The sequence below is a fragment of the Ovis canadensis genome, chromosome 6, assembly GCF_042477335.2.
Source record: "Ovis canadensis isolate MfBH-ARS-UI-01 breed Bighorn chromosome 6, ARS-UI_OviCan_v2, whole genome shotgun sequence".
Classification (NCBI taxonomy): Eukaryota; Metazoa; Chordata; class Mammalia; order Artiodactyla; family Bovidae; genus Ovis; species Ovis canadensis.
In genome coordinates, this window is record NC_091250.1 from 121,479,754 (window position 1) to 121,494,146 (window position 14,393).

Here is a 14,393-nt window from a genome sequence, read left to right on the forward strand (position 1 = left end):
AACTGGGCAGGAGCTCCCAGGGTGATTTGTGCAAAGGGGTCACCTTGAGTTTTGAGAATTATTATGGGGTGAATTGTGTCCTTCACACTCACATGTTGAAGCCCTATAGTCCAGGACCTCAGAAAGTAATTGTTTGGAGACAGAGTCTTGACAGAGGTAATCAAGGCTCAATGAGGTCACTTTGTTGTTGTTGTTCAGTTGCCAAGTCGTGTCCAACTCTTTGTGACCCCATGGACTGCAGCCCGCCAGGCTTCCCTGTCCCTCACCATCTCCTGGACTTTGCCAAAGTTCATGTCCAGTGAATGGGTGATGCCATCCAACCATCTCATCCTTTGTTGTTCCCCCTTGCCTCTTGCCCTCAATCTTTCCCAGCATCAGGGTCTTTTCCAATGAGTCAGCTCTTTGCATCAAGCGGCCAAAGTACTGGAGCTTCAGCTTCAGCTTCAGTCCTTCCAGTGAATGTTCAGGGTTTACTTCCTTTAGGATTGACTGGTTTGATCTCGTTGCTGCCCAAGGGACTCTCAAGAGTCTTCTCCAGCACCACAGTTTGACAGCACCAATTCTTCGGTGCTCTTCCTTCTTTATGGTCCATCTTGGGTGTCACTAGAGTGGGCCCTAATCTTACAGGACCGGGGTCCTTATGAAAAGAGGAGAGGAGGACGCAGACTCGCAGTATGAGAGCATTGAAGGGAGGTGGCCATCTACAGGAAAGGAGAGAACCAATCTGCCAGTACCTTGATCTCAGACTTCTGGCTTCTAGACCTGGGGGAAAATTAATTTCAGCTGTTTTAAGCCATCTGATCTGTGGTATTTTGTTCTGGAAGTGCCAGCAAATGAATGCAATTAACTCCAGGGGCGTGCAATTCATCCCATTCCACGAGGACAATCTTCTGGAGATTCCAGTGACAATGTGGAAAGCCTAGGGGACCAGAAAGAACTTCCTTGTGCCCTCCCACCTTCCCTTCCTCCCCCGCCTCTTCCTTCCTTCATCCCCCAAATGACAAGCCCTGTGTCCAGTACTCTTGAGTCTAGCCATGGTCTGTTCTCTTTGGAGAAGTCAGTCAAGGGGGAGGCAATCAACAAAACAGACAATGCCAGCACCACAACTCAATGCTTAGACAAAGTCACCCAGGGACGAGGGAGAGCCAGGAAGGCCTCTCACTAGTTTTGAGGTGGGGGTGTTGTCAAGGAAAGAGGGGTGTGGTGTGTCAGACACCATAACGGAAGACATTTGGGGGTATGCAGCCTCTCCACATGATGGGGAGGAGATGTGTGGGCTGTAGGGGGAGGCGATGGGCCTGGACTGAGCCATGATTTGGTGTAGGGCTTACGAGCATGGACTCTGGCTTTGGCTCACACCAGCAGTGTGACTCTGAGCAAATGTCTTAACTTCTCTGGGCCTCATGGTCTCATCTGTGAAACGCCTACTTTATGGGGTTGTTGTGAAAATTAAAGGTGTGGTGTGTGTACCAAGCACATTGCTGTGAGTGCTTGGTCAAGGCTGATGCCCACTTTAGGAGCTTTGACTTTCCCACAAAGGCAGTAGGGACCCATCGAAGGTTCTGAGTAGAGGAAAGACCTGGGCAAACTTTTCCACAAGGGCAGTGGGGAGCCATTGAAGGTTCTAGGCAGAGGAAAGACCTAGGCAGATGTGGTTTTCAAAATATCACTCTGTTACTTGGTGGCTTGGGGATCTCTTCCTTCCTAATTTGAGACATTTTGTTAGTCAGTCAATTAATCCATTTTTCTATCCTTATTGGATCCTGACTGTGTGCATTTGCTACATTAGATGATGGAAAAATAAAAATGTTACTTTTTAAAACAGACTTTTTGTTTTTAAATTGTGGTAAAATACATGTAACCATAACATTTGCTGCCTTAGCCATTTTTACCTATTTGCTTCAGTTCAGTTCAGTTCAGTTCAGTTCAGTCTCTCAGTCGTGTCTGACTCTTTGTGACGCCATGAATTGCAGCACGCCAGGCCTCCATGTCCATCACCAACTCTCAGAGTTCACCCAAACTCATGTGCATCTATTCGGAGATGCCATCCAGCCATCTCATCCTCTGTCGTCCCCTTCTCCTCCTGCCCCCAATCCCTCCCAGCATCAGGGTCTTTTCCAATGAGTCAACTCTTCACATGAGGTGCCAAAGTATTGGAGTTTCAGCTTCAGCATCAGTCTTTCCAATGAACACCCAGGACTGGTCTCCTTTAGGATGGACTGGTTGGATCTCCTTGCAGTCCAAGGGACTCTCAAGAATCTTCTCCAACACCACAGTTCAAAAGCATCAATTCTTCGGCATTCAGCTTTCTTCACAGTCCAACTCTCACATCCATACATGACTACTGGAAAAACCATAGTCTTGACTAGACAGACCTTTGTTGGCAAAGTAATGTCTCTGCTTTTTAATATGCTGTCTAGGTTGGTCATAACTTTCCTTCCAAGGAGTAAGCATCTTTTAATTTCATGGTTGCAATCACCATCTGCAGTGCTTTTAAAGCCCCCCCAAATAAAGTCTGACACTGTTTCCACTGTTTTCCCACCTATTTCCCATGAGGTGATGGGACCTGATGCCATGATCTTCGTTTTCTGAATGTTGAGCTTTAAGCCAACTTTTTCACTCTCCTCTTTCACTTTCATCAAGAGGCTTTTTAGTTCCTCTTCACTTTCTGCCATAAGGGTGGTGTCATCTGCATATCTGAGGTTATTGATATTTCTCCCGGCAATCTTGATTCCAGCTTGTGCTTCTTCCAGCCCAGTGTTTCTCATGATGTGCTCTGCATAGAAGTTAAATAAGCAGGGTGACAATATACAGCCTTGATGTACTCCTTTTCCTATTTGGAACCAGTCTGTTGTTCCATGTCCAGTTCTAACTGTTGCTTCCTGACCTGCATATAGGTTTCTCAAGAGGCAGGTTAGGTGGTCTGGTATTCCCATCTCTTTCAGAATTTTCCACAGTTTATTGTGATCCACACAGTCAAAGGCTTTGGCATAGTCAATAAAGCAGAAATAGAAGTTTTTCTGGAACTCTCTTGCTTTTTTGATGATCCAGCGGATGTTGGCAATTTGATCTTAATACCACGGGCGGCTGCTACCAGCGTGCATAGCATGGCCAAGAGGAGCTACCCCACATCTGAGGTCCGGGGCAGAAGCCAGGAGGACCCCATGCCTTAAATGTTCCCTTGGTATCTCTAAGAGATCTCTAGTCTTTCCCATTCTGTTGTTTTCCTCTATTTCTTCGCATTGATTGCCAAGGAAACCTTTCTTATCTCTCCTTGCTATTCTTTGGAACTCTGCGTTCAAATGGGAATATCTTTCCTTTCCTCCTTTGCTTTTCACTTATCTTCTTTGCACAGCTATTTGTAAGGCCTCCCCAGACAGCCATTTTGCTTCTTTGCATTTCTTTTCCATGGCGATCGTCTTGATCCCTGTCTCCCTATAATGTCACCTCATTCCATAGTTCATCAGGCATTCTATCTATCAGATCTAGACCATTAAATCTATTTCTCACTTCCACTGTATAATCATAAGGGATTTGATTTAGGTCATACCTGAATGGTCTAGCGGTTTTCCCTACTTTCTTCAATTTAAGTTTGAATTTGGCAATAAGGAGTTCATGATCTGAGCCACAGTCAACTCCTGGTCTTGTTTTTGTTGACTGCATCTTCGGCTGCAAAGAATATAATCTATCTATCTATCTATCTATCTATCTATCTATCTATATAATATATACATAATCAATCTGATTTCGGTGTTGACCATCTGGTGATGTCCATGTGTAGAGTCTTCTCTTGTGTTGTTGGAAGAGGGTGTTTGCTATGAACAGTGTGTTCTCTTGGCAGAACTCTATTAGCCTTTGCCCTGCTTCATTCCGTATTCCAAGGCCAAATTTGCCTGTTAGTCCAGGTGTTTCTTGACTTCTTACTTTTGCATTCCAGTCCCCTATAATGAAAAGGACATCTTTTTTTTGGTGTTAGTTCTAAAAGGTCTTGTAGGTCTTCATAGAACTGTTCAACTGCAGCTTCTTCAGCATTACTGGTTGGGGCATAGACTTGGATAACTGTGATATTGAATGGTTTGCTTTGGAGATGAACAGAGATCATTCTGTCATTTTTGAGATTGCATCCAAGTACTGCATTTCGGACTCTTTTGTTGACCATGATGGCTACTCCATTTCTTCTGAGGGATTCCTGCCCGCAGTAGTAGATATAATGGTCATCTGAGTTAAATTCATCCATTCCAGTCCATTTTAGTTAGCTGATTCCTAGAATGTCGACGTTCACTCTTGCCATCTCCTGTTTGACCACTTTGAATTTGCCTTGATTCATGGACTTGACATTCCAGGTTCCTATGCAATATTGCCCTTTACAGCATCAGACTTTGCTTGTATCACCAGTCACATCCACAGCTGGGTGTTGTTTTTGCTTTGGTTCCATCCCTTCATTCTTTCTGGAGTTATTTCTCCACTGATCTCCTGTAGCATATTGGGCACCTACTGACTTAGGGGGCTCCTCGTTCAGTGTCCTATCATTTTGCCTTTTCATACTGTTCATGGGGTTCTCAAGGCAAGAATATTGAAGTGGTTTGCCATTCCTTTCTCCAGTGGACCACATTGTATCAGACCTCTCCACCGTGACCTGTCCATCTTGGGTGGCCCCACACGGCATGGCTTGGTTTCATTGAGTTAGATAAGGCTGTGGTCCATGTGACCAGATTGACTAGTTTTCTGTGAGTATGGTTTCAGTGTGTCTGCCCTCTGATAGCCTCTCACAACACCTACCGTCTTACTTGGGTTTCTCTTACCTTGGACATGGGTATCTCTTCACAGCTGCTCCAGCAAAGCTCCTGCTCTGGAGGAGCTACCCCATATCCAAGGTCAGGGGTGGCGGCCGAGAGGAGCAACCCCACATCCAAGGAGCGGTGGCTGTGCAGCCGCAGGAGGGCCAGGAGGAGCTATTTGGTTCAGCAGTGTTAAATGTATTCACATTGTCATGCAACTAGTCAGCACAACTCTTTCATCTTACAAACATGAAATTCTGTCCTCTTTAGATACTAACTGCTGATTTCTACCACTCCCAGCCCTGGGCAACTGCCATTCAACTTTCCAACTCATTCAGCTTTCTGTCTCTTTGAATCAGACAAGTGGAAACATAGAGGGCTTGTCCTTTTGTGACTGGCTCATTTTGCTTAGCATAATGTCCCCAACATTTATCCATGTTGTAGATGTGTCAGAATTTCCTTCCTTTTTGAGGCTGAAAAGTATTTCATTCTATGGATGGACCACATTTCTTATCTGTTCGTTCAATGATAGACCCTGGCGTTGCTTCCACATTTTGGCCGTTGTGAGCAATGCTGCTGTGAACGTATGTGTGCAAATATATTTTTGAGACCCTGCTTTTTAAAAAATATTTATTTATTGGCTGCACTGTGTGGGCTTTCTCTAGTGGTGGTAAGCAGAGGCTACTCTCTACTTGCGGGGTGTGGGCTTCTCACTGAAGTGGCTTCTCTTCTTGCATAGTATGGCCCTAGGGTATGCAGGCTTCAGTAGTTCTAGGCTTGTGGGCTCTAGAATGAGGGCTAGAATGTCATTATGGTGCTTAGTTGCTCCATGGCTGGTGGCATCCTGCCAGACCAGGGATCCAACCTGTCACTTGCATTAGGCAGGTGGATTTCTAACCACTGGACCGCTAGAGAAGTCCTAAGGCTCTGCTTTCAATTCATTTGGATATGTACCTAGAAGTGAAACTGCTGGATTGTATGGTGATTTAAAAATATTTATTTTAAAAATGTAACATTACTGAAAAAAATTGAAAAAGAGTCTAAAAATACACCTGTAAGTCTTCAACTGAAATATTAGTTGCTGTTTTTATGTGTTCCTCCTCCTTGTCCTCAAGTGCATATTCTTATCAAAGTTTTATATATAAGGTGCAGAGTTTTCTGTATACAATTTTTCACTTAAATCATAAACTTCTTTATTTTTCTATATGGTCTTTTTTAAAGTATTCTTGTTAAGATATTTATTTATTAATTGGCTGTGCTGGGTCTTAGTTGCTGCAGGCTCCTGTCCAGCTGCGGCGAGCAGGGGCTCCTCTCTAGCTGTAATACTCGGCCTTCTCACTGCAGTGGTGTCTGTTTTTGCGGAGCACAGGCCCTCGGCACACGGGCCTCAGTAGTTGTGGCATGTGGGCTCAGCAGTTTTGGTTCCCGGGCTCTAAAGCACAAGCTCAATAGTTGCAGTGCACGGGCTTAGTTGCTCCTTGGCATGTGGGATCTTCCCGGACCAGGGGTCAAACCGGTGTCACCTGCATTGATAGGCGGACTTTCCACCACTAAGCCACCAGGGAAGCCCCTGCTATGTAATTTTCATCAAAGCATCAGCTAAGTAGCCATCTAACTTAGAATTCATAGACAAAACTTAATTTACTTTAGCGCTTCCCTGTTGTTGGGCTGAGTGTCATCTTTACCAGGGGTCACTGCTCTCTGTTTCTCTGTTTTTTAAGTTGTTAGATGTTTCATGAATCATGCCTGACAGTGTTTTCCAGAACAGGATAGTAAATCTTAGGCGAAATGATGTGGATGAGAGAGTATGTGTGGTGTATTTTTGAGTGTGTGTCGTCTGATTACTTTTTTATAGCACGCACTTGCAAAATGAAGGCTGAGACAAATTTATGAAGTGCCCGGCTGTGTTTGACAAGTAGTAGGTGCTCAACATGTGTTTGTGTCTAAAGCGTGTAGTCACTCAGTCGTGTCTGACTCTTTGTGACCCCATGGACTGTAGCCCGCCAGGCTGCCCTGTCCATGAAATTCTCCAGGCAAGAATACTGGAGTGGCTTTTGCCATTCCCTTCTCCAGGGGACCTTCTCGGCTCAACGATTGAACCCATGTCTCCCGCACTTCAGGCAGATTCTTTACCATCTGATAATAAGGCTCCAAATGCTTTAGGAACTCAGATTATGCATAAGACAGAGGAGTAAGTTGACAACAGAGAGCTTTTACTGAAAACATACCTACTGTAGGCTCTGTTCTAAACAGACATGGATTATCTTATTTCACTGCTGACAATACCCACCAAGGTAAGTTTCATTATCACCCCCATTTCACAGATGGGAAAACAGACTGGCCCAAGGCCAAGGGAGCTGAGATTTGCACATGGGTCCAATACAGCCTCCCCACATTTAGCCTGCATCCTGAGTTGCTTCTAGTGACTGCATGGCCAGGGGCCTGGGCAACAGATATAATATAGTACATATAAGTATATAATCGCCTACATAAGAAAGTTCTGTTCTGAGAGTGCATTTGTAATTCAAATTTTTTTGTAAGTCCAACAAAGTTAGCCTAGTTACCCACCTATCACAGTTAGATATGTAATGCTGTGCTTTAGTTGATCATTCATTTCCAACTCTTTGTGACCCCATGGACTGCAGCCCGCCAGGCTCCTCTGTCCATGGGCTTTCCCAGGCAAGAATACTGGAGTGGGTTGCCATGCTTTTCTCCGCGGGATCTCCCCAACCCAGAGATCGAACCCAAATCTCCCACATTGCAGGTGGATTCTTTACCGACTGAGCCACTAGGGAAGTCCAGCTATATAATACTGTACTGTAATAGGTTTATAATACTTTTTACATAAATAATACATACAAAAACAAACATAAAAGTAAAACATTTAAAATCTTACAGCACAGTACCTTGTGTGTGTGTGTGGAGGGGCTTCCCACGTGGCGCTAGTGGTAAAGAATCCACCTGCCAGTGCAAGAGACGTAAGAGATGCACATTTGATCCCTGGGTTGGGACGATACCCTGGAGGAGGAAATGGCAACCCACTCCAGTATTCTTGCCTGGAAAATCCCACAGAGGAACCTGGCAGTCTACTGTCCACGGGGTCTCGAAGAGTCAGACACAACTGAGCGACTGAGCATACAGCGCACACACCTTGAAAAGTAAAGTATTACAGTACAGTAGCGGGCATACAGGGGCTGGCATGAGCGGACAGGTGAGAAGAGTTACTGACTGGAGGATTGTCAGTGATAGGAGACGGAGGGGAAACTATGATTTCACTCACGGCTGACTCCTTGGAAAATACCCTGATGCTGGGAGAGATTGAAGGCAGGAGGAGGGGATGACAGAGGATGAGATGGTTGGATGGCATCACTGACTCGATGGACATGAGTTTAAGTATGTTCCAGAAGTTGGTGATGGACAGGGAGGCCTTATGTGCTGCAGCCCATGGGGTCGCAAAGAGTCGGACACAACTGAGCCACTGAACTGACTGAGGTTGCTAGAATGCATGCTTGCATCTCTGAAAGTTCGTAACTTGCGGATTCATATATAGTGGACTTACTGTAGAGTGAGATAAAAGACCAACCTGAATCACTTCTGTTCTTCATTTTAAGCACTCAAAATTTGGTTTCCAGCCACTGATGTAGTAACAGTTCAGTGGATATTTCTCGAATGAAGCCCTATAAGGATGGTATAAGCAGGTGAGCAGGCATCATGGTGGGCAGGCTGCTGCTCCCCAAGGCCTGCCCCACAGCATGCAGGGTACCATTTCCTCCTAAACCTGGAGGCCTCCCGCCCCCGGAGCACTGTCTTCATGAGAATGGCACCATCACCAGAAATGACTTGTCATGTTTGGATGGGGTGGTCGCTAACGTGCCCAATGCTTTCCATATCATTCCCTTAGGTTTTATAACTTCTCATGGTGCAGATGTAGTGATGGCTTTCCCATTGATATATCCTTATTTTCTTTGTTTCCATTTAGGTATACTTTCTCTGGGGGCACTCAAAGGATATCATCCAGTCTTTCAAAACACTGGAAAGGTAAACATTGCGGGTAATCGCTACATGCTGGATTTAGTGTTCATTTAGAGCAAACAAAGCTAATCACTGCCATCTTACTTGGGTTTAAAATATGAGAACCACTCTCTTCTCCATTCTGACAAGTGAAGCCTTCAGTTGTGGCCTGGAGAGGGGACCCTCTGCCTTTGGCCTTTTCTGGGACAGCCCTAAAAGTACAGTGATGTGAGTTGAATTTTGCCTCTGCTGTCTTAGAAACTTTCCCTCTGTGAGCCTCAGTTTTCCTCATTTGTAAAATGGGGATAATAGCATAGCCAGCCTCTGGGGACTGAATGCAGTAATTGATGTAGAGCTTGTTCCTGGCACAGAATAAGGACCCTGAGTGTTGGGTCTATTATTTTGTCTGCCCGTCTTTCTCTAGAGATGATTGTGAGGATCAAGGGAAAGAATCTGTTGGCTAATGAGGTGAGTTACCTAAATGCAAACTATGATTATCAGGTAAGAAAGCCTCTGTGGACACATATAGAGGCATCAAGGGATCACTGTATGCTTTCTAGAAGATCCCTCATCATATAAACTGTCCATAAGGCACAAAAAAGTCCCCCAGTATCATTTGAAATGAAAACTGCTATTTAAGAAAGCGACTTACATATGACCACTGGTTGGAACTATTTTATTGAAGTAGAGGGCTTCCCTGATAGCTCAGTTGGTAAAGAATCCACCTGCAATGCAGGGGACCCTGGTTTGATTCCTGGGTTGGGAAGATCCACCAGAGAAGGGATAGGCTACCACTCCGGTATTCTTGGGCTTCCCTTGTGGCTCAGCTGGTAAAGAATCCACCTGCAATGCAGGAGACCTGGGTTCGATCCCTGGATTGGGAAGATACCCTGGAGAAGGGAAAGGCTATCCACTCTAGTATTCTGGCCTGGAGAATTCCATGGACTAGAAATAACTGTCACCAACCTCATTATGCAAAAAGGATCTGCTCATCCAGCAGTGAGGCATCTATTGTGCTCCTACTGTGTGCTGAGCCTGATGCCAGGCACTAGTGGTGATATGCAGAGGTAATGGGTCAAGGTACCCAGGCATCCAAGCATCATTGCAGAAGTGTGTGGACTGCTCCCCAGTGCAGCCCCGAGCAGTGGCCTTGGCAGTGATCTTTAACTCCCATCTTAATTGTCCCTTGTGTTCAGCTGCTCTGTCGTGTCTGACTTTTCATGACCCCATGTACTGTAACCCATCTACGTCTCTTGCGTCTCCTGCAGTGCCAGGTGGATTCTTTACCACTGAGCCCCCAGGGAAGCCCCCAGACTACACTTGATCTTAGCCAAAAGCGAATTGTCCCTTAGGTCAGGACAAAGACGTCCCCACCCATCCTCGTGTTTCATCTGGGCTCTGTCCGGGTAACTATGGTAACTGTTCTTCTCTGCATTTCACGGATGTGGCAGCAGGTTCTAGCAGGTTAGGGGACTTCCCTGGGTCTCCAGAATACAAGTGGCCAGCCAGGGATTTCCATCCAGTGTCTCCTCTCTCGTGTGCTGGGCAGTGACGGGTGTGTGTGTTTCACCTGCTCCTTTTTCCATCAGTGAGGCTGGGTTCGGCTCGCAGTTTGGGGAGAATGCTTGCTGATTTTGTTCTGGAGTGTGAGTTTCACTGTGTCTACTCCATAACATTCTTCTTAAAAAATGCAGTTTGTTTCCTGATAAAACTTTTAAGGACACAGTGGAAGTTAAAAATCACCATAATGTCACCATTATGGACTGAACATCATGTCTCCTTCAAATTCCTGTGTTGGAGCTCTAACCCCCAAGGGGATGGGTATTTGGTGGTGGTGCCTTTGGGAAGTAATTAGGTCATGAGTTCATGAGGGTACGGCCGTCCTTATGGGATTAGTATCCACATAGAAAAGAGACACATGATTCGCACCCCCTGCCCTGAGTGTACCCGTGAGGACACAGTGACAGGCAGCCATCTGCAAGCCAAGAAGAGAGGCTTCACCAGAAACCAAGTCTGCTGGCACCTTGGTCTTGGACGTTGAGCCTCTAGAACTGTGAGAAATAAGTGTCTGTTGTTTTGTTATAGCAGCCACAGCTTCCTCAGACAGCTGCTACCCAGAGGTAACTACTATTCGTATTTTGGGCTGTTTCCTTCCAGCCGTTTTTTCAGTGAATAGATAGTTAATATTTTTTTTCTTTTTACAGTTGTGGTCCTGCTCTTCTTGCCTTTTCTTTTCATTCTGTCATTAACATTTCCCCTGACTTCCATGATCTTTACCGATTGCATAAAGTGCCATTGCTGTAGTTGATCACGTTATACAGCCCTGTTGTATTCATCTTGGGCAGCCCTGGTAGGTACCCCACGCTGGGCAGGGTAGGAGGGGCGTAAACAGCAGAAACGTACCTTCTCACAATTCTGGAGGCTCCAAATCCATGGTCAAGGTACCAGTAGGTTGATTTCTGGTGAGGCTCTCTTTCTTACTTGCAGGCATTGCCTTTTTCGCTATGTCTGCTCCTGGCCTTTCCTCTGGGCATGGGGAGAGAGCTCTTTAGCGTCTCTTCCTCTTCTTATAAGAATACCGGTCCCATTGGATCTGGCCCCCACCCTTATAACTTCATTCAACCTTGATTACCTCCTTATATGGGCTTCCCAGGTGTCTCAAACAGAAAAGAATCTGCCTGCAATGCCAGAGAGCCAGGTTAAATTCCTGGATCGGGAAGATCCCCTGGAGAAGGGACTTGTTACGCACTCCAGTATTCTTGCCTGGAGAATTCCATGGACAGAGGAGTGGGCTACAGTCGATGGGGTCGCAAAGAGTCAGACACAGCTGAGCGACTGACACACACACCTCCTTGTACACCATCTCCAAGTACAGTCACATTGAGAGTTAGGGCTTCTACATATAAATTCTGAAGGGACCCAATCCAGTCCATAACACCTCTCACTGAACATCGAATTTGTCTGAAAGTTTTTGTCGTTATTATGAATAGTACTGTGATGAACATCTTCAGTTGAAAGTACTTTTGAACATCTCTGATTTTTTTTTAAAATGTATATCATTAAAATATAGTTGATTTAGGGGCTTCCCAGGTGGTGCTTGGAGAAGGCAATGGCAACCAACTCCAGTCTTCTTGCCTGGAGAATCTCAGGGATGGGGGAGCCTGGTGGGCTGCTGTCTATGGGGTTGCACAGAGTCAGACATGACTGAAGCGACTTAGCAACAGCAGCAGGTGGTGCTAGCAGTAAGGAACCCACCTGCCAATGCAGGAGATATAACAGATTCAGGTTCAATCCCTGGGTCGGGAAGATCCCCTGGAGAAGGGTGTGGGAACCCACTCCAGTATTCTTGCCTGGAGAATCCCATGGACAGAGGAGCTGGGTGGGCTACAGTTCATAGGGTCGCAAAGAGTTGGACACAGCGGGAATGACTTGCCCCTACACAGCTGATTTACAGTGTTGTGTTAATTTCTGCTGTACAGCACAATGATTCAGTTACACTTATATATACATTCTTTAGTTTATCACAGGATATTGAATATAGTTTCCTGTGCTATATAGTAGGACCTTGTTGCTTATCCTCTGATTATTTTCTTGAGTTAAATTCCTGGAAGTAGAATTGTTGGGATAAAGTGTAAGATGTTCTCAACAAATGTATATTGGGCCACTTGTCCTACCAGGAACTCCTGGCTGAATAAAATGGGCTTTCCCATTCATAAAGCACTTTCTTTTACATGTGTTACTTATGGAAGTGTCTCATGATAGCCCTGGCAGTTAGGGACAGTAGCTACAATCATGATCCTATGTAGCACGTGAGGAAACCGAGAAAGGAAGTGACTGTCCAAGGTCAAGCAGCTCACCTGTGCATAGCTGGGCGGGACCCGGATGCTGACTTTAAATCCAGCGCTATTTCTGCGGCATCACAGTGGCTCACTGGCCATCTGGGTTTACTGGGGGAAATCTTTCTTTTTGATTAGTTGACATCATAGTATATTAGATATACTGGGGTTAACAAAAAAAATCATTAAAATTATTTTCACCTGTTCCTTTTTCCTGTTCTTTAAATGTGACTACTGGGAAATTTAAAAGTGTCTTCTTAATTAAAAATTAAATTTAAATTTAAACTAAAAATTAATTAAAAAATTTTTTTAATTTAAATGAAAAATTACCTCCGTGTCTTACATTATCTTCTTTAGGATAATGCTGCTCTAGGCCATGTACCCAGATGTTTCCCACCGAGGTTTTTCATCTAAAGGAATTCCAAAGGACTGGAACCTGGTCCTGCCTTGACCTTGTTCGTTGAGCAATTGGAGACAAGGCTGTCTGTCTTGGGCCTCTTTCCTAAACTGAATAGTAGGTAGTTTTAACTAGATATTCTCACAGCTTGATTTAGCCTGTTATTTTTTTACAATAGGGCAAAGCGTAAACCATTTTTGACTTATCACCTTTTGGTTTTAGATTTTTTAAAAACATTTTTATAAAAACTTTTTGTCATGCTGGGTGGCACATGGAATCTTAGTTCCTTGATTAGGTATCAAACTGGTGCCCTCTACAGTGGAACTGTGGAGTCTTAAGCACCGGACATCCAGGGAAGTCCCTAGAGTTAAATGTTTCCAGAAAAATTGGAAGGTTTGATAATCCAAAATGTGCATGGCAGCAAAGAGCTAGGGCTGAGTCGGGATTGTTCCCTCCAGATGGGAGCTGGCCACTCATTTAGCTACAGTCCCTACTGTAAGACGGAGTGCGGAGGAAAAGAGAGCGACCCGGGCAGTCAGGCAAGAAAAGGGAAATTTATTAGAGGGGGATGAGAGGGTGACTGGCCCTTATGAAGAACAAGCGTCCTCCCTTTCTGATGGGATCTTTCTTATATACCACCAATGAAAAATTCTCTGAAGGGATGCTTAATTTTTAACCTGTAGCTGAGTCCTCTGGTCACATAGCCAGAGGTCTGGAATCCGGGGGTCTTGTAGCTTTGAGAAGGTAGGTGCCAGCGGGGAAAACAAAACTTTGATTGGGCAATTTGGTCAGTTTCAAGGGTCACTGTGATTTTATTCTTTGTTTGTGAGGTCAACATAATGAGCCATTTCAACCATGAGCCCCCATGTAGACCCTATCACCCACCCCTCCCTAATGTGTCCGAGGCCTGGTTTATTCACTGACACTTCCTGCCACGCCCTGGAGGTTTCAGAACTTCCCACTCTTGGACATACCCTTTTCTTCTGGTCTTTTGAGCCAATACTCTGCTATCCACGCTTTTAGTACATACAGGGACTTTCCTCCTGATTTGATAATTCTTATAGGTTTGAGTGCTTTTCTTTTCTCAAGAGTGAAATTTAGAGAAATAGCACTTCTGAAATCAGAGCTGGAAAGATAAACTGAGGTCAAAACACGGCTCATGGAATCTTTCTCTTTATTGTGGTCTGGGGTTACTCGATCCGAGTATGAGCAAGGCAGCCTGGCATGAGGAAATGATGTTTGCCGTTAGTTTGCAGGACAGTTTCCAGATCAACCAACCGGAGGTTGTCAGCTCCTGCTGCGTGACAGAAAAACGCCTGCAGCCATGGGTGGCGTTGGTCCTACCTGCTTGGGTTCTGTGGAACTGGGATT

General features: G+C 45.1%; 1 protein-coding gene across 1 annotated transcript in view; it reads left to right on the top strand.

Moving 5' to 3' along the window:
• Positions 1 to 14,393, top strand: part of OTOP1 (otopetrin 1) — a 38,545-nt gene that overhangs the window by 9,784 nt on the left and 14,368 nt on the right. The window contains exon 3 of the mRNA XM_069595086.1: positions 8,758 to 8,816. Coding sequence (XP_069451187.1) covers positions 8,758 to 8,816 — 59 coding nt within the window. The remainder of the gene's footprint in view (positions 1 to 8,757; positions 8,817 to 14,393) is intronic.